Source organism: Lissotriton helveticus, chromosome 2_1 (assembly GCF_964261635.1).
Source record: "Lissotriton helveticus chromosome 2_1, aLisHel1.1, whole genome shotgun sequence".
Taxonomy (NCBI): Eukaryota; Metazoa; Chordata; class Amphibia; order Caudata; family Salamandridae; genus Lissotriton; species Lissotriton helveticus.
In genome coordinates, this window is record NC_136059.1 from 1,123,375,480 (window position 1) to 1,123,396,272 (window position 20,793).

Here is a 20,793-nt window from a genome sequence, read left to right on the forward strand (position 1 = left end):
TTATTCGATTTTTTTAGGATAGTGCAATACATTTACATGTTTTTGGATATGAAAGGCCGCCTATTTGATAATCCGTTCACGAGATGCCTGCCTCAGGGGACCTTCCCTTGTGGTGTACGTATTTTGGGTAGATTTGCCTCAGCCAGGATTAAAGCAAAAATAATTTTATCTCATCTGGAAAGACTGAAAACAGGATTATGAAACAAGCTGGCAAAACAACAGTCATGTTTACTTTAAAATGTTGTATTATAAAATCATGTCTTTCAGGCCTTCAGTTTATTTTTTTATGGGGGCTGTATTGTCTAATAAAGCATGTGCTACATTCATATGTTTGCAGATAGCACTGGTCAAACTCTCGGAATGTTGTATTAAACCCACGTCTGTCAAACAACAAGGCTTGTTTGTAGTAGGGAAATAAAAGAGAGCCCTGGTGACACACTCCGTGGCCTCACGTGACACCGATGAGCATATGTGTGGCATAATGAGCGCCCACGGTCACAGGGGTCACCTCCACCTGTTTGCTACTGTACACTGACACTGCGACTGCCTGACCTCTGTGCCACTTCTAACATCTGAAAGGCACTTAGCAAGGATGACTGGGGAACACTAGAGTTGCGAGCGCTACCAGATGAGTTAATCGTCCCCCATCACACCTGTTCTGGCAACTGAAATAACGGATTGTCTTGTCTCTGCAGCTTGACTTCCTTGTGGCCGGAGAGTGCTTTCTGCCGCGTGGAGGTCAGCAAGGTGACAGAGCAGCCCGCTTTTGTGGCATTCCTATTTGTTGCAAAGGCGAATTTTACCATCATGATGATCTGATTCATGGGTGGCTCAGTCTGGGGGCATTGCGACGGCCTGAGGGTCTAGGCCCTTGGGCCCTTCTGCTTTTAATTCTGGCCCGGTCGCAATGCCCCCAGGCTGTGCCACCCATGAATCAGATCATCGGATCAGGATTGCATGCAATTTAAATGACTGTAAATCGACTCACCTGGAGGCGGCAGACAGGAGGAATTAAACCATGAGGTGCCTCTCTTCCTACTCGTCTCTCTGGCGCATGAGCATCACCAGGCGGCAGACCCCGCCTCCACCCCCTAAGGCTGAACTAACAGTAAAACCTCGGCGTGCAGACGTTGAGACATTTGCGTGCTGCACGTGTCTACGTCATGCTCAGGTGTTTTTAAAAAAAAATAAATTACAATGATCATAATCAGGCCTGATCATCGTAGCCTGCTGCCTGCCTATTTGAAATTGAAATTGGTGGCAGCCACAGGGTCACTGCTCACGTCATGGACCTGGACGGAACACCAGCATTGATATATGCAGAGAGAATCGTTGTGCTCAAGGCTGGTTGTGCTCACGGTCGGTCCGACACTGCCAAATCGGTCCCAGCAACAAAACCGGCCCCCTGACATGAAAACCGGCCCCCACCCCATCCAGCCTACCGGGGGATTGCCCGGTGCCCGAAATTGCCAGTCCGGCATCCGATCCCAGGATTGCTGCTTTTGTACAGGTGTGGGAACCGGGTAATCCAATGCAAAGCTTTGTCGATATCGAAGCAAAGCACACGTACTCCAGAGAAAATGTTCCATTGTAATTTTAGGTGCTGGCAAACACACCCAATGCGTTTCAAGACCCACTGTTCTCTTGTTCACGAGTCAACACATGTAAGTGAAGAAGGACTTATAAACAAATAGTGTAATAAAAACAAAGGGCTACCGATGTTTCCTAATCACATCAGTGCCATCTCACAAAATGTTTGCAACCTTAGCAGTAGCCTAGAAACATAATATATTTCTGTATTTAATGCTTTTGTACTTGAGAACTTTACTCCTTATAAGTTGTTTGTCAAGATATTACGGCAGTACAATGAATTGATAAACTTCCTCAATTAACTCATAGTAAACATCATACACATTAGATATTTGCACCCAAGTTGGTCCTGATATTAGTACAAATACCGTGTGTTGATAAAATACTCCAAACCCCTCACAATATACATCATATGCATAGACCCCCTCGCCCAAGTAGGCTTAATAAAGAACATTTTATCATCAGTAACAATGAATATACGTCCTTCTCTAGACCAACTGAAAGGCATCAAAGCGGCATATCAGGGTATATCAGCCCTTCATGAAATTGGGGATAAACAGTGCATATATACTGTCCTACGTGTTTAACTACAAAGAGTACCCTAGTGGGTTTTCTAAATAAAATGATACAATTATAACAACGCAGCTGCTAAAGCTTAACACCTTAGTCCGATACAGAAGATATGCAGGTTAGAGTGACAGGCATAACCATGTTGTGAGCAATAACATTTAACTTGAAATAATATACTCTCAAGTTAATGTTCAATTACCACCCCGCATATTCTAGAGTACATAAACCAAATGAGAGCCCTAATTAAGTCAAAGGAGTTCAAAACTCAAAAATAGCAAAATATACAAAAGAAATCTTCTTATTTAACTCAAGCAGTCGCCTATTTGACTGTGTAGTCTTCCCCAATGTCACGTGTGAAAAATAGAAAATACCATTTTAAAATCTTAGTATTAAAAATAAACAGAGGTCCACTGAAATGCCTAGAATACATAATCAACAAAGGAGTCTAAACATAATAGAGATATTAGACTAATTGCACTGCTAATTCCTCATCCATGCTGCGCCCCAGGGGGGTGTACTGTGCTGAAGTTGGTTATTTAGCAGGATTGCAGCCTTCTGAGTGATGGCACGTTATCACTACCTCAAATGTTAACTGGGATCTAGTCAAACACAAAGAATTGCAGCAAGCCTTTGTCGCTAGAGTGACATTCCCTGAAATGCCTTGCAACCGGGTATTGTTAATTGCGGCGGATGATGGGTCTCGTGTTCCAAGATATTTTTTTTTACCTTCTGAATAGTACTGTCGATATGTACAGGTTGCAAGGATATTTCAGGCAGTATGCACAAAATTCAGAGTTGCATAAGAAAACCCTTAAGGATCTTAAATTCCTTGGTGGCATTGGGTATAGTAAAAGAATGTACATTTCTGCTCGATTTACATGCTTTGCAATTTTTCATGTCACGCATCCAGCTGTTCTAATTACTCTCCTATCCTGGTGACTAGAAATCATATTTCTACATAACATGTCTTTAAGGGATTTACTCCTTCTGAAGGAGATTTTGTGATGGGTTGCTACATACTTGGAGATTGTGTTACACCTGCCAGTGTTTCTGTAATACCCCTCTGACTTTATTGGCTTGTTTGCTATACGCAGTGATGAATCTGATGGATTAAATGTCACTTAGAGTGTTACCCCTAGAAGCATGAAGAGCATCTCTTTTCAATTTTTCCACCATCGCATCAGCTGTTTTAAGGGTCTCAGGACTGTATCCTCTCATGCGAAACCTGTCCATCATTTTTATCTTTTCTGTCTCAAATTCGGCATTGTTACTACAGTTATGCCTGGATCATATGAATTCCCCATAGGGAATGCTGTAGACTAAATTTCTAGGGCGGATCCAGGTAGCATGTAGTATGCTGTTGTCAGCGATGTCTTTACGGAATAGCGTAGTCTCGAACTGGGAGTTGTTGATCATGAGTTTTAAATACAGAAATTCAAGAATATTTTCATGAATGTTACTTGAGAAGCTTTGGTTCGCATAATTTTTGTTAAGTTCCTCAGCTAACTGGAGAGCAAGCTGTTTGGAGCCTTTCCAAATAATGAAAACATCAATGCAGCGGGCCCAGAGTGCTACATGTTCATCATACAGATGGATGTTAGCCACGTTTTGCGCCTCCCACCTGCCCTTGTAGAGACATGCATAGCTGGGAGCAAAGCAACTCCCCATTGCAGTGCCCGGGGTCTGCAGATAGTGCTTGTTATCAAACATGAAAAAGCACTGACATTGTCGAAGCACACAAACTGCAGCTTGACTAAGTGGTTAAAATATTCTTTATTTTTTGGCAAGGTGTTTTTTTACCATTCAGTGATGCCATCTTTCAATTTTTTGGGTCATTGATAAAACAGACCCCTTTTCTTTCTGCTATCCACAGAGCTGTAAACAAGACATACAGAGTAATCTTGATTTCTGCTCTCAATAGTATTTCCAGCTGTAGGCTCTATCCACTGTTCATTCTATAGTATGTAGTTGAAAAACGCCTGATGGTTTTACTTGAATATAATCTAGCTATTTCCTGTTGAGCAACTTTATGAAATTTGTACGTTGGTGCTATATATACATTTTTAGCTTAGGTTTGCAAGATGTGTGGAGAAAGTATCATGAGAATGTCTTTATTTTGGTCTCACTCTTTACATACATTCCAAGGAGCGCACCTTTAAGAAATGCATAGCAGCTTTGCAACAGCCTTCCCCTCCTCAAAAATGTGAAACCTTTCCTACCTCTGTCTACCTGAGATCAACATTGCAAGCTTTTATTCTCTCCCACCTGGACAGTGCCAAAACTCAGCTCAATCAGACTGTGCTCTGATCATAATACCATCTCTGAAGGGCTTTCAGCTCACTTCTACTCATCTAGTCAAGGGCCTTAAACATCCAACCGCACTGTCCCAATCCGGCAGCAACTTCACAGACTCTTCCTCCAGGCATGCATCATCTTCAAGAGAAGCTGTAGAAATAACATTCAAATATAACTGCCCAAAATATTTGCCCTCCCTGTTGAGTCAGCTACACTGGAGGCGAGAAAAAGACTTTAAAGCAGGCTTTCTCCACATGGGTTTTCAGGATCTAGGACACCATCTCCATCGCATTAGACACCTCTTTACACAAAGCTGCCACCTCTCCCAATGGCTTCCCCTCCTCTCCTCTCTTTTCTTATTATTGTGCATTCGACCCTCACCCTACTGTTCAATGCTCTTTTGCTTCCCTGCTAAATGTGTGTTGTACAAGTACTCTTTCACATATATATGTCTACAACATGTATGAAAAGAAATTCTAAATCATATTTAAAAATGCAACACATACCAAAAAAACTTGCCTATCATGTTATGGATAAAATTTCAAAACGTTAGCCTTTGAAAACGCACTGTATTATATGTTCTGACTTTTGGGAAAAGGGAGTTTCAAGAGGAAAGGGATGATTTTCTTAAAAATAGTCTCACCCCTGAGGAAGAAGCCATTACATTATTGTGCAGTCTCCCACTTTTTTCTCCCCAGTCTCACATATGTTGGCTTGACAGAGTGACAGGCTATGAGAGGCAGAAAGGATGAAGCTGCAGAAAGAGACAAACACTTATGGCAAGAAAATCCGGACCTTTATAGAAAATAAGAGGAAGTAGAGAGCAAAAGCAGAAACATTTAGACAAAGTTAAAAAAGCGAATCTAAATTAAATTAAATGAAAGGTGAACCTTCTAATCGGTTCCTAGGTACAGCCTAGATAGAGCCCTGCAGTAGTAACGTTACTGCACAGTATTACTGTGAGGTTGGGGTTAATGCACTAAAAATGAGGAGCAGCATGTGCAGTTCGTTTTGTAGGTTTTCCACTTTACCATCTGAATTTTAGTTTTGGAACTCAGTCACAGAATTCTTGTAATTTCACACCATATTAAAACGAATTTCAAGGTTTGCTGCAATGGCAGATACGTGCAGTACTTGTATGCGTCATATTTCTGACACCCATCCGTATCTCGAAAGACTGAAAGGGAGCTAAAAATGTTAAGTAACAATACTCCTTCTCTTTGGGCTTGTCATATGCTCCAGGAGAATCTAGATCAGAATAAATGTTATCATTTTTAGGTCTCGGCTAGAAACGCGCGAAGCGCGTTCTCTCCAGAGAACTATAGCTGTCGGCTCAGCCGACAACGAGTGGAAAGTGGATACAAGACCTGGCCACGCGCAGCACTTTGCCAAAGGATAACATTGCGTGCGTTAACTTCTGCTGTTTTCAGCATGGCAGAAAGAATCGGATCACGTCGCGCTCCTCGGGAAGAGGTCACGTGACTGACTTTGGAATGCAGGGGGAGTCTGCAGAGGGGCGCGCGGCGCTGATAAACAGGCAGGCTTTATTTCAGGAAGCAGCGGTATTTGACATGTTATGTAACCGGGCCACGTGCAGTGCATTCTCTGCGCCTTTGGGCTGGGTCGGTAGGCGGTGTTGGAAGCACACTGCAGCCGGGCCCTGGCACGGTCCTCTCCCCATCTGCTCAGTAATTGCAGCTGGGGTGGGATTCCCCAGGCCGCTCCTGTTACAAGCACCTGGAACCCTCTCACATTAGGGAACGAGTAATGTAACCAAGTGCGTAGTGCTACTTAGCCGACAGAGTGTTTGTTAAAGGGCTGCGGCCTTGGGGGCAGGTGGTCATCCAGAGAGTCCGGGGGGCTACTGTCGGAAGTATACTTTATACTGTTATGCACCATGCTGCCACATCATTCCTTTCGATCTCTCTACTAGCCATAGTGACACACAGACCATCTCACTCACTCATTCAAAAACACACACACACACTTTCTTGGCACACAATAGGTTGGTATTACACCAGTACATATACTCTGTTTTCCAACCCCTACCGGAAGCGGACCTTCATGAACAGTTTTGTTTGTGCATGAGCGCTCCCTGAATCTGTCAGTGCTTCATCAGAGGAGCCCTCAGGAAGGCTGTCACTGCTGTCCCAGAGAGACCCACAGCCTGCCACTGACCACCGGATGAGCACCAAGCAACTCTATGAAAGCTGTCATCGGGGAGTGCTCACATTTCAGTCACTGCTGTCACTCAGCGTCCAACGCGATAAGTGTCTGTCCGTCACTTTCAGGCTGACTCACTGTTCCAAGTCGTCAAGTTGTCGCCTTGCTTTCACTGACGTGCAGTGAGAAAGAGTAAGTCGTTCTGAAACCCCCACTGCTAACAGAGGTGCACCTGTCAGCTCGCGAGTGTAATTAATGTTGTACGACTCTTTGCTGTCACGCTTTCTCACGTGCATTAACTGTTCCCCTGTCTGCCCGCAATCACTGAATTTTGTATGTCCAGTAAGGCTGTCACTCCGGGAGTCCCGCACTAGAGCGCTGTTTAAACCTGTCACTATCTGTAGCAATCACTGGAGCGCGGCTGTCACTTCCATCATCTCTCGGATGCAGTCACTACTTCAATCTGCTGCTAACCTGCCAAGTGCAGTTGTCACTGCTGTGAACCTGTCTCTGCCACTTGTCACACTTGTCCCGTGGTTGTCTTGCTGTGACTGGAGTGTGCTGTGCGCGGTAAATGTGTCACTTTGAAAGCCTTTTTTCAGAACAAGTTTAATTGGCAAGGAGAGTCCCTAGAGGAACTGTTTACTTGCACTCTCTCTCCTGCAGTCACCGCGCCAAGACTGTCTCTGTCGCCAGTCGCTCTGGTGCATGCAAGTCACTGCAGGGAGTTTGTCACTCCCCAGACGAGCTCACTACAGTAAACATGTCTCTGCCCCTCTCAGGTGCAGTCACTGCAGTGCTCGGCATGTGTTGTCGCTCTATCATGTGCAGTCACTACAGCAAGCCTCTCTCTGAGGGGCTCTATCTACAAGGGTAGCTGTCACATTCAAGCGTAGCTAAATATAGTGCTTCTCTGCGCTGCTAAGTTTTATTCGCCTCAGAGAGTGTGTGTCTACGGCCACGCTCAGGTGTACTTCCCACAGTAGGCGTGTCTCTTACAACTCTGCCAGGTACACGCACTACAGTCAACTTGTCTCTGCACTCAGTTTATGAGGCGAACTTGCTACAATTTACCTGGCTCTTATGTCACTGTTCTAAGTGCATTCATCACAGTGAGCCTGTCTGTTGTCCGTTTGTCAGACGCTTTCACAGTGACAGCTTCTGTCCCTGTCGCAGGTGTGCACTCACTGCGGCGAACCATCACACTTTACTGTCGTTCACTAGAACGAGTCTGTCTCTGAGATGCATTTATTGCAAGCGTACGTTTTACCACCCGCGAGACAGTATGTGTCTGTGTGCATACCCAGAGGCGCACACTGCACCAGTGCACGCGTCTCTCCTTTTATTTAAAAGGATTCCCAGCTCGAGGCGCACAACCATACACACACACACAACCACACACACACACACACAACCACACACACACACACACAACCACACACACACAACCACACACACACACAACCACACACACACACAACCACACACACACAACCACACACACACACAACCACACACACACAACCACACACACACAGCCACACACACACAGCCACACACACACAGCCACACACACAGCCACACAAACACACACAAACACACACAACACAACACACACACAGCCACACACACAACCACACTCACACAACCACACACACAACCACAACCACACACACAACCACAACCACACACACAACCACACACGCAACCACAACCACACACGCAACCACAACCACACACACAACCACACATGCAACCACACACACACAGCCACACACACACAGCCACACACACAACCACACACACACACACACACACAACCACACACACACAACCACACACACACACAACCACACACACACAACCACACACACACAACCACACACACACAACCACACACTCACAACCACACTCACAACCACACTCACAACCACACTCACAACCACACTCACAACCACACTCACAACCACACTCACAACCACACTCACAACCACACTCACAACCACACTCACAACCACACTCACAACCACACTCACAACCACACTCACAACCACACACACAACCACACACACAACCACACACACAACCACATACAACCACACACACAACCACACCGTCAGTGCACACTTTCACCAGGCACAGACACAATCAGTCGTCAGTGCACGCTTTCACCGGGCACAAACACCCCCAGCCGTCAGTGCACGCTTTTACCGGGCCCAAACACCACCAGCCGTCAGTGCACGCCTCCACCAGGCACACACACCACCAGACGTCAGTACATGCTTGCACGAGGCACACCCACACCACCAGCTGTCAGTGCACTCTTTCATCAGACACACACCACCAGCCGGCAGTGCACGTTTCCACCAGGCACACACACCACCAGCCGGCAGTGCACACTTCCACCAGGCACACACACCACCAGCCATCAGTGCACAATTTCTACAGGCACACATACCACCAGCCATCAGTGCACACATCAATTGTTAATGCATCAACAATTAACTATTGTAGCAGTCGCAGTATGGCGCACTTTACTTTTAAACATATTCATCTAAAGCGCAGCATGCCACCATTGCAACAAAAAAAAATACATATTTTTTTGGCCTACAATTTATAGACTTTTGTTGCAGTTGGTGTTGCATTATTTAGCAATGCCAATAGCTCAAACTTAATTAACCCGAGACCTATTGCATTGTAAATGCTTGTTTCATATTAGGCAGTACCCTTACCTTTCCAATATTATTCGACAGTACTGAAAGTAAGTATAATACATGAGATTCTGTAATCCCCATATGAATGCCAGTCTCTATTTTCTTTATTATCTGCGACTTGTGACACACCGGTTATAAAGAAAAGGTGTCGGAACTCGACTATTATAAGTTATTACAGTGGAGTTCTGACTTAACAATGCCTGCTGCCACAGGCAGCAGCTGAGATGAAAGGCAGGTTGGCTCACGGAGCACAAATGATGCAGCTGTTTAAAGCAAGGAAAACAGAACGTTGCTTCTCTCTCTTCTGATGTATTGTTTTAGCTCACAGTGACAAGCAGAGAGAACATGTTAATTTTTTGGACTAATTAGATAGAGAAAAGCTAGAATCTTTCTGCATGTTTCTACACATTCCTAGGTAGTGCAGCTTTTTTAATTTTATTAAACTGACTTTTATTGAACTGTTTCCAATATCTGTTTGTAGCAAATTAATTACAGGTTTTTGTGTTTCGTTTTGCACTAGAGGATACGGATATTGCATGTCACCGTGGCGTTCCATAACTCGTCCTTCGGTAATGTGTACAGTAAAGCCAAATTAAAGTTGTGCTAAACATATTTTTTCTTTCATACCCCAGATTGTAGAAGTGAAAAACCCAATTAAGCAGACCATGTCTGAAAAGTCATTAAAGAATGGGGAATGTGACAAGGTAAGAAGTTTTTTTCAACAACCTAATCCGTTATTTTATCAAAATGGGCTGGCTGGACTGCTTTATCAAATTAGCTTTTTTTCAAAGCAGAACTAGACTGCTACTTTGGCTTACTAATAATTTCACTGTCATGTGCATTATCAGGCTTTCTGCAGTGCTATGCTAGCTTTGCATAGCTCAGCGCTATGAAAAGACCTTTGCCCAATGTGCAAATTGGATGCAAAGAGGATCAGAGGGCTTACCTCATTATCATTAGATCAACAGTTTCTCATTTCACCAACTTCAAAAGAAGCATGGAATGGAAGCATGCAGTGTTCAGCAGGTGTCCATGTTAGCGTTTGTTTTAAGGGGAAAGTCAAAATGCTGGAAAAAGGGGTACATTGCAAAAGGTACCCCTGTACCTTAGTCTGTTGCTTTCTTCAGTTGATATTGGCAGCTTGAACATGCTCAATAGAAGGTGTTGGAACTGAACAGTTTTCACTTTGTGAATGATTTCGCCTACACTTGGCTTTCAGTACCAGGCTTTGGCTTAGTAGGTGGACATGTCGACCTGTTGTGTGTTTCCTACATGGCCCATTGTTGTTTTCACTATGTAAGTCTAATTGTGCACGTTGTAGGTCACTTCTATTTTGCACATGTTATTATTTGACACGCTTGTTTTTGTGCCACATTGCATTTTCACACAGAACTTGCACATGTTTTCGTATTTTGTTCTTTTCCTGGGGGTTAATTTGAACACCCTAGACAAGGTCACCCAACAATGCCCCTTTTTATTCTCTCTGGTCTGACACTAGCACCTAGACATAACAAGAGAATGCAGCTGCTGTTTGTGAACATGCAAGTCTTTTTCCATAACTGGGGACAAGGTTTCTGAAAAACACACACTGAATGAAGGTCCTGAGGCAAAAGTGCTGCACCAGCTGAGATGTAGAACATCCACCTATGTATTCTAAGGTGCGGGGTCCGCCACTAATCCCAGAGATCTGTAATATATAATCCTTTAGCTTCAGTAGAAAAGAGCAGGAGGTTTAGTATAATCTGTCTTATAAGTGGACAGGGCTTTTGTATGATATATGGTTTATGAACCGTGCTAATGATATTGTGGTATGCATCTGTTGCAAAAGTAGTATCTTAAAGCACGACAGTTTAAATAAATATTATAAACTTCCTTTGCGTCTCTTGTTTATCTGTTTGTGAACAAGTACGAGTGAGTGAGTGAAAGGACGTATCCTGTTACCAGGATCCCTGAGAGGGTTGAGAGTATTGTGTTCTGGGGTGCCAACTCACTTGTTTCTCTGGAAAGGTTAGGAGGGCAAGTGAGGCGCTATATCTAGTCAGACTCGGGCTCATAGATACTGAGGTGGTATAGTGACCCAGTCCCTACATGCTGATGTTCTGTGGTCCCTCGCATAGTTCTGTTCCTGAGCATAATCCCTGCAACAGCCCTATGTGCATTGCTTTGTCAGCTGAAATAAGGGTGTTCCAGTTTGATGCACTTTTTCCTTTGCTACTCAAAAGTTGTGCATCAAATTCATAATATATTATTGCGTATAGAAATGCGCATTTGTACTTTGCAAATGGGCAGATTACATAGATAAAGGCAGATGCATTGCGCAATAATATATTTGCGAATTAATCATCTTTTTTATGTGTAATGTATGTACCTAAATAACTCAAGCAATTGCAGTTGTTTAACTATGCTTTGAAAGTTAGGATCTTCTAAAGTATTGTTTTCAAATTGCAGGCGTATCTAGATGAGCTAGTGGAGCTTCATAGAAGATTAATGACTCTCCGGGAAAGACATGTACTTCAACAGGTGAGCAAAAACTATTCAAGAAAGCCCATGCCACCATCAACAGACTGTAGTGTTTGTTGTCATACAGTGACACTATAAGCTCCAAGAACCTTGTATTCCTGCTAAAAGCAAATATACACACTTATTGTGTATCATATTTCGTTAAGTGATCACCTTCCATTAAGTATCAACATTAGACTTCCAACTATGTCAGATCCGCAACCTAACCAGCAAATAGTATGGACCCAGAAAATAACGCTGGGGAAATTAAATGGTTATTCTCTCCGATGTTCTAGCTGTAATGAAGACGAACTAAATAAACAAATTGTAATGAAGGCCTATAAATCAATCTTCGCTTGTCTGAGGGAAACTACCTCACACAAAGATATACTTTCAGCATTCTCTGAAATCACTGCAGTCATTCAAAATTTGTTAAGGTTGGAAAGTAAAGAAGCACACACCCGCAGACAGTGCTGGTTTGATACCAATTGCACCAAAGCTTATAAAAACTTAAAAGACGGCCCTACATAAAACTGAGAGGGATAAGGAGGAAATTAGAGAATGCAGGAAGGAGTATAATCAAGCATGGAGTACTAGAAGAAGGGAACTAAAGGAGAACGCATGGGTTACCCTTCATGAAGCTTCCCTAAGGAAAGATAGTGCTTCATTCTGGCAAGCAGTGAATGCACCTTTTTTGTTGAATTAAAGAACCCGTCAGCGGTGGCAATAGAGGAGCAGAAATTGATTGGTTTTGTTTTTCTAGCGTGTATAGCATACAGGGTGACGCCAAAAGGGACAGCCTCCCTTTCAATCAACAGTGGGGTTGTTCCCAGATCTCCCTACTAATTGACGTACAACTTCCACATGAGGAAGTGATCGGGCCATAAATGCCAGCAAAAGCGGAAAGGCCCCGGGTCCAGAAGGGGTGCCCGTCGATTTATTTAAGTCTATTCCCCCCGCTGTGGACACCTTTAATAACACGGGTCCTCCAAGCATGCTGTGCAAAGGGCTTTATTAAGACGTGGACAGAGTCAATAATAGTACCTATTTTTAAGAAGGGGGATCGGGAAAACCCTGCTTGCTATTGCTCATCTCCTTATTAGATTCATTGATGAAGGTTGCTGGTAGGATAGTTTTAAATGGTCTTCAAGTCTGGGCGGAGGAATCTAATGTTTTAACTGATGTCCAGTTCGGCTTTAGGCAAGACCTAGGGACCACTGAGCAGGTTTTGAATCTTAGTCTTTTAATAGGTAAATATAACCAGGCAAAACTAGGGAAATTTTATTTAGCCTTTATGGATCTCACAGCTGCTTTTGACTGTGTTATTCATTGTAAACTTTGGGAAATCCTGGTGGAATTAAAAGTGGACCCACTAATGATAGTTTTTAAGACAATTATATAGTGGGGCGACCTCCAAGGTTTGTTACGGAGCCAAGGGGGAATGTACAGCGTCGTTCAAAGTAGAGAGGGTAGTCAGGGCTGCTTCCTTGCGCCATTCCTGTTTACACCCGGTACAAACAACTTGGAACAGGTAATGGTGGCAAGCGCAAGCGACCCACCGTATATCAACAAACGACTGATAGTCTCCCTTCTCTATGCAGGCGAGGCAGTACTGATGGCCCATACACAGCTGGGCCTACAAAGAGCCCTTGCCTCCTACACTACCTTTATGGACACTTTGGGATTAAAATTAAATGCAAAAAAAACACCTATATTATGAGTTGTAGTAAAGGGCGACTGTTAGAACCGGGGTCTCTAGTTGGCAGGGGTATGCACCCTAGTCCAAGTAGGGACCACCGCTTCCGACCTGGTAGCTTGACGCAGAGCAGCAAAGGCGTAACTTCAGAGACAATGTGTAAAGTATTTGTGCAACACGCAGCAGCAGTGACACAGTGAAAGCACTCACAAAAGGAACACCACACCAGTTTTATATAAAAATAGGAATATCTTTACCTAAAAATTGTGCGAGATCCAAAAACAGGTAAAACCAGTTTCCAGGCAGGATTAGCAGTCAGATAAATCCAGTCGCATATAAAGCAGGTAAACTTATCTTAACCTGGAAATGGTGCACAGTTCAAAAATAGTCAGAATTCCCCATATAGAAAATCACACGTCTCAGTCCAATGTCTGGGGATGGTCGTTACTGTCTTTTAGTAGAAGAGTGACGGGACCAGCATAACACTTCCTCAGTCATCCGCAGTTAGGTGCCAGTCTCTGATCCATTAAGGCATACAGTTTCCCAAGGACAGAACAGTTCCCTGACTGAGGCAAAAGGAAAGTGTTCCGATTGTTCTACTCCATTCGCCCCTGCTGCTCCGCTTATTCCATCTTCCACTATAGTGTTGAAACTACAAAGGCTCTTTATAAGCTGGGATACGATTGGGCACCTTAACCACTGACTTCGGGGTCAGAGCGGACACACTATGCTCCAAATAAGAGTCCCTCCACGGGGGCTCCCATTCACACCCCCCAGCAGTCCCGCCGGCCCCAAGCCCGCCCGGTCAACACAATGAGCGGCAGTGCGGGGCGCGCGTTTACCTGGGGAGGCTGTTCTCGGCTTGCAGACTGCTCCGCGGTGATCCTCCGCCCAGAGCTTCTCTCTCCTCGTTTGTGCCACTCGGGAGGGGGGGGGGGGGGGGGGGGGGAGTGAGAACACTTTCCCGGGGTCCGGCGAAGCATGATCATTCTCCCGGCACCGCTCCTCCTGTCCTGGCCAAAGCGTGGGGGAAGCCCGCGAGGCAGGGCCAATGATAACGCGGCCTGCCGGTAACGCCACAGGACCCCGGGGTCACTACAACCAATCACGGCACGGCCTGGGGCTGCCGGTCCACCAATCCCAGCGCGGCTTTCCCCTGATTCTGTTGATGACGCGCCCGAGGCTCCCTAAGCTCCTGGGCTGCGGTGGTGATTCCGGGGGCAGAGTTTACCACGTTCAAACCCCGGGCAAGAGGCGGTGATTATGGGGACCCATTAATTTAGTTATGATTGACTCTGGGCTGCAGCGTTGACTAACACCATACTCCAGGGACCCACAGCGGTGATCTTATGGCCAGTGTTCAAATCCGATCTCCAGGGGAGTGCAGACGCCGCGCTCAGCACCCCGGGTGCAATTTGAATAATGCACTCAGTCCGGGCCGGCGGCGGCAACTTCAGGGGTAATTCCAGCAGCATTCTGCCTCCGCCCTGCGGTGGTGAGGTCAGGGGGCACATCGCTTCACTTCCACAGCGCTTCCCAGTGCCCCAGGGGCCCGGCGGCGGTAGTTCTCTCCAGGATCACAGCGACCCAGTTCCTCTCACAGCACTATGTGGCACCATTCGGTCCTGGGCAGCGGCAGTGACTTCGGGGGGTGCTAGATAAAAGGATTCCACCCCCCCCCCCCCCCCCCCCCTGGGCGGCAGAGGCAATTTTGAAAGGTCCCAGGGCAAGTGATACAACACGCACAGCGTTGCAGGGGCAAGTCTCTACAGTGTTGCTGTTCCAGAAGGCAGTTTAAAGGCACAGAGGCCGTTTTAAGAAGCTTTATTGTTCTTATAGGTTCTGCAGAGGCAGGTTGTAGACAACGGTTGGTGGATTGTGGAGACACTCTGGAGATGATGTTTCAGCTTCCCATGCAGGGCAGGATCAGCAGACAGTAGGGCAGCTCAGCAGGTTGTGGGGCAGCAGTTCCTTGGAGCAGTCAGCCTCCTTCCCAGCGGCAATCCTCTTGTGCAGCAGTCCTTACTCCAGCATGGATTCCTCCAGGTCCAGCAGTGTAACAAGAATGTGAGGCCAGGACCCTCCCTTATATATTCTACAGTTCAGGGGCTAGAAAGTGGTGGAAGTCTCTGGAAGGGTCTGGGGGCAGGGGCTTCTGGAAGAGTCCAGGGAGTTCTGGTATGTTCCCTGCCTTCCCTGACCTAGCTGTCACAGTGACGAGTGACAAGCCGTTAAGGCTACAGTGGGCAGCCCATCACAGCTCATCCCAGGGAAGGTGGTGTGAATCACCACTCCCACCTCCCAACCCAGGCAGGCTATCAGTATGCAGAAGGGAGGGGGAATCTGCAGAGCCTAATCTAAGTGTAGGCAGGAAAAGGTCCACTTTATAAAAGTGGGATCCCTAGCGTAGTAGTGCCCAAACCCTATATATCATTGGAAAGGGTTCCCCGCCCCGAGTCCGACAAGACCAAACATGACAGACTTATGAGGTCCCGGTCAAAAGTTATCCCATAAGGGGAAGTTCCCAATGTTAGCCTATGGAGGATTAAGCCTTACTGCGGTCGCAGTGGCTTGTGGCAGATATGCCAGCCTCACAAGGTTTTAGGGGAGAGCACCTGCACCTCAGCACTGTTTAGCAGTGGTGAGGCGCCCAGAGTTCAAAGTCCAACAAAAGGTAAGGTAAAAATGGGAGGCAAAAGGGCAAAAAGGGAGGGGAAGGCCACCCTAAGGCTGACAGAGACAGAAATGAACGAGCCTACCCCTTGGGGAAAGCAGGGTGGATTCCACTAAAATGTCTACATACCTGGGGATCTTAATTGATCTTGGCTTAGAGGCTGTTAAAAGCAGGAGTCTTCTCTTTATGAAATCAACTGCTGCGGTTGCTAACTTTGCAAAGAAACTAGGAAAAAGGCCTAGAGATACTGCTTAATATATATAAAGCCAAATGTGTGAGTATTGCTATCTTTGGGGCAGGTGTGTGTGGTTTTAGTGATACCAACTTTATAGAGTGTGTTGAAAATGCTTTTTTAAGGTTCATTTTAGGGGCACCCAGCAGTACTCCTGTTTATAATGGTCACAGTGAGCTGGGCATTCCGTATATCTCAGACACCATCAAAGCCAAGCCAGTATTACTCTGGCACAGGATTTGGACTTCGACCAAAATCCTGTGGTTGAAATACATAACAAGCATTAAAAATGCAATAGGTCTCGCCTTTTATTAAGTTAAAGCCATTCGCTTTGCTATACAATACCATTAGCAAAGCAAATGGCTTTAACTTAACCAAAGGCGAGATCTGTTGCATTTTCAATGCTTGTTTCCATTGTTAATCCAGAGCGTCTTCCTGTTAGTGGGTTTATGGTGGCTGCCCCTCATCCTCGTTCACTCAACTCAGCAGTAAAGTGTTTGACGTGAGGGTAGGGGCGGTCTTCTCTGATTTGCCTCAGCCATCAGATTGTAGATCATGTGTTGTGTTTAGGTGCCTAGGGTTAGAGACCAGCGACTGCCATCGAGTCACAGGAGCCATTACAACGTGTACAAGTGTCTCCCCTTACGCATGCAGCCTGGTGCACCCACCCCTTCGGCTGTTAAAGTGTGAGTGTAGGCCCCCTCGGCTGTGCTGCTTCAGTGACTAGCATCTCTCTATGTAGACAATGTTAGGCTGCTTTAGTGTGGGCTCTGCGGGTTTCTTTAAAAGACCTGCAGAGCTCAAATGTGATTGAATTATTACTTTGTTTGTTTCCAACAACTAGTCCGCGTCCCCGAAAAGTCCATAGACCACTTCCTGTCCAGTTTGTTTTGCTTTTAAAGTTATAGCAAAGGCACAGAACAGTATTGGACGAGTCTGGAGAAAGCCACAGGATTTGCCTCCCTGGTCACATCCTACTTCTGCTGTTCTGGCGCTCTGCCGGGGTCAGGAATTTGTGTACCAAACAGCTGCTCTACTGTACAACCTTTGAAAGGCGTGACGCAACACCTCAAACTTCAGTAGCTGAAAACTTTCCGGATGCCCCGGAAGACAATCACATTTTTTTCGAAGTTTCATACAGACTAAGGGAATGGTGCAAATGTTATTAGCTAAACAAACAAGCATTGGCGAAGCCAACATGTCTTGTTTTTACATTTCGAGTCCAGTTTGAATGAACCATTTTTAAGAAAACACGGCTACAGTAGAAACCCTATTATAAAGGATTGGTTTGCTTTATACAGTGCACCTGTGGGATAAATGATGTAATGTGCGGCAATTCAGAGTACTTGTGGGGTGTAAAAGCCCCTCATGTGATGTAATGTAGTGTTTCCATTGGAGTGACATGATACCAAATAGCCATGGATAGCATGAGATGAGCGAGAGATACTCCCCATGGCGCACTGAAGGCCCACTTCAGATATATTTTAAAGAGCTGGTAACAGTAGGTAACGCATGTGCGCTGTTCAATGAGACCTATAAGTGGTTTTCCTGTGAATGAACCGATAGACGTGTAACTGCAGAGGAGGGACCGCCCGCTCCTCCGTACGATATGTACATTGCTGCATCCATGTATATCTTGTCTTCGGTGTGTTCATGTGAAACGTTACAGGGTTTTAAGTGGTTGTACAAACGAACATGATTGCTGCTTAGCAGTGAAATAACATACAGATGCACAATTACAGCCACAGACGTGTTATTTTGCTGTACAGGCTGCCTCGTGTGCTCCGAAAATGATTGTACATAGCCAATGCGCCCATAGCAAGTGTTTTCATCTGATTGCTACTAATTTACATAGGGCAGTGTGACTATAATGTATTTCACAGGCGTTTTTATGTATCACTTGAGGTGGTGTGTGATGACGCTCTACCGTGCGGCAGCCAGTAGTGTTGAAGAATGAAAATAGCCCCATGTAGGGTACATTCAAGACACCCTTCTCAGGAGTGCTCGCCTCACAAGCAGCAAATGTTGACCCCGCTTTCAGTTTTTGCTTTTGCTACCGAAGCGGGAAGTTGTGTAAAGTAAAGAAATAGATGTTTTTTCTATTTTTTTACTTTTGGTATAATCGCGGTACCCGCGCTTTACTTGTAACATTAAAAGTAAAGCGCGGGTACCGCGATAATACCAAAAGTAAAGATATAGAAAAAACATCTATTTCTTTACTTTTGGTATAATCGTGGCACCCGCGCTTTACTTATAATGTTACAAGTAAAGCTCGGGTGCCGCGATTATCCCCAAAGTAGCTCGCCAGGACGTAGACTTTTCTGTTTTCTGCCATCCCACTTGGATGGCCTCGGCCTGCTGGCGTAAAAGGTTTATTATCTTCTTTATGGGGCCATCTGTTTTGCCCCATAAAGATAACAAACCTTTTACGCCAGCAGTAAGTCAGGGCAGCCAGTCCAAGTGGGATGGCTCAAAAAGAGAAAAGAGTACGTCACTGTAAGCTCTTTTCCAATGGCTGGCCACCGTTTAGCATGAACGGTGACGACAGCCAATGGAAAAGAGGGGCGGGGCTTAAACCCCGCTAGTGAAAGGTACTCAAAAACATAAAATCTCGCGAGCGAGACTGCGCATGTGCGCAGCCTACGCTAGCCGAGACCTAAAAACTTTTTGTGACCTCGGGCATCCAGAGTACTATAATTACCCTGAATCAATTAATTGTGTATCCAGGAAAGAGTATTAAAAAATGTGTATGAGCCGTCTGGAAGAAAATAGACTTGCGCTGGAAATTAACAAGCAAACTGTTCTACAGCATCAATTGATTTTAATTGCATATGAAATACAGCCTTATTTATTGTGCTGTCTAAAAGGTTATGATAGACGTGCTAGATTTGGAACTTTCCATCGATTGATTAGCTATCCAAATAGGAACGACTGGTCAAGAGAGCTATGCTGCTGCCCCTGTGATGACTTATCCCCACAATCTACAATTCACGTGGTCCTTTTTTGTAAACTATATGCAAAAGAAAGAGTGAGATGGTTTTTGCAGGCAAGGGGCTGGAGGCAATGCCGACCGGCCATCCTATACTTGCAATTACTGGATAGCTTTTACAATGTTAGTGTTAGTGCAATGGCTAGTTTTTTAAAAAGTGTACAGAGTCAGGAAGATTGTTAGGGGGAAATTGTCACAATTAACCAAAATTGAGTAAATTGCGAACGATGGTATCGCAAGTATTGTAAAATGCATAATATTTTCACCCCACCTCTAAACAGCGGAGTTAAATTTACTTTTTGGACCCTTTTTATGGTAGATGCATTTTTGTAAATACTGAATCATTTTATGTATTTTAAGAGTGTTTTATGTTTTAACTGTTATATCTGCTTTTGTGATTTGATATGACTAAAATCGAATAAAGCTTACTTTGATTGATTGATTGATTGATTGTGTATCATATTGCGTTTTGCCCTTGCTAAAGGTTTTACACTTGCTTCACCTTAACAGTAGTTTTGCAGCGTGAATCTTTTCTGGATTCACTATGCTGTGCATTATTCCGCCATCTAGTGGTTGGGCCAGAATTGTAGTGTTTCTTCTCTTTTTTCCCCATGTCCTGGTGGGCGTCGACATACCACCATTTGGTGTACTTCTGTGACGTCGACGCGCTTCAGATTATTTTTTTCCACCATTGGGTCTGGATCAAGACGGAAGGAGCTCCAGAACTTTGGAGAGAACAATCTACGAAAATTAACTAGAAGAACAAGAACACAACTTATCGACTCACCGGCCTTCGTGCCGGCGAACTGGGACGCAGAGAAGAGGAAAAGAACACCTAAATTTCGACGTTTAACAGAGAATGTGCACACAGGGGGCTCCCTGGGCGCTGTAATGGATAAGACACCATTCAAGTTCTGCGACAATTGCCACCACGAGTACGCACAGAATGGCCAGCATCCGGTCTGTAAACTTTGACTGGTGCTCAACCACTTCTCCGAAGACTGCAACGTGTGCTTGGCGTTCATCCCGAAGAACTTGAGGATGAGGGAAAGGCAAAGGAGAGCGAATTATAACATGCAGGGTCAAGGACCACCACCATCGCTTCGAGACCTGGGCCTCTCCAGTGAGGAAGAGGACAACGTTGCCGAAGGGCCAGAGGGCGATGAGGATGCGCAAGTTCAAGCCGTCGATGCCGAAAAAAGAGCGCCGAAGGAGGTGAGTGAGAGAGACAGCGACTCCGAGACAGTCGACCAACCCCCAAAGGAGTGACTCAGTTCTAAAAAAACAGCCCCAGTGTCGAAAATTTCGGCGACCTCAGCAGTTATGTTCATATTATGCTGATATTTTATATTTATGTTAACAAACAAGGAC

The 20,793-nt window shown here is 45.2% G+C and overlaps 1 protein-coding gene across 1 annotated transcript in view; it reads left to right on the forward strand.

Moving 5' to 3' along the window:
• The window catches only part of MLLT3 (MLLT3 super elongation complex subunit), a 659,507-nt gene that overhangs the window by 626,227 nt on the left and 12,487 nt on the right, over nt 1-20,793 (forward strand). The window contains exons 9-10 of the mRNA XM_078675949.1: nt 9,965-10,036; nt 11,781-11,852. Coding sequence (XP_078532075.1) covers nt 9,965-10,036; nt 11,781-11,852 — 144 coding nt within the window. The remainder of the gene's footprint in view (nt 1-9,964; nt 10,037-11,780; nt 11,853-20,793) is intronic.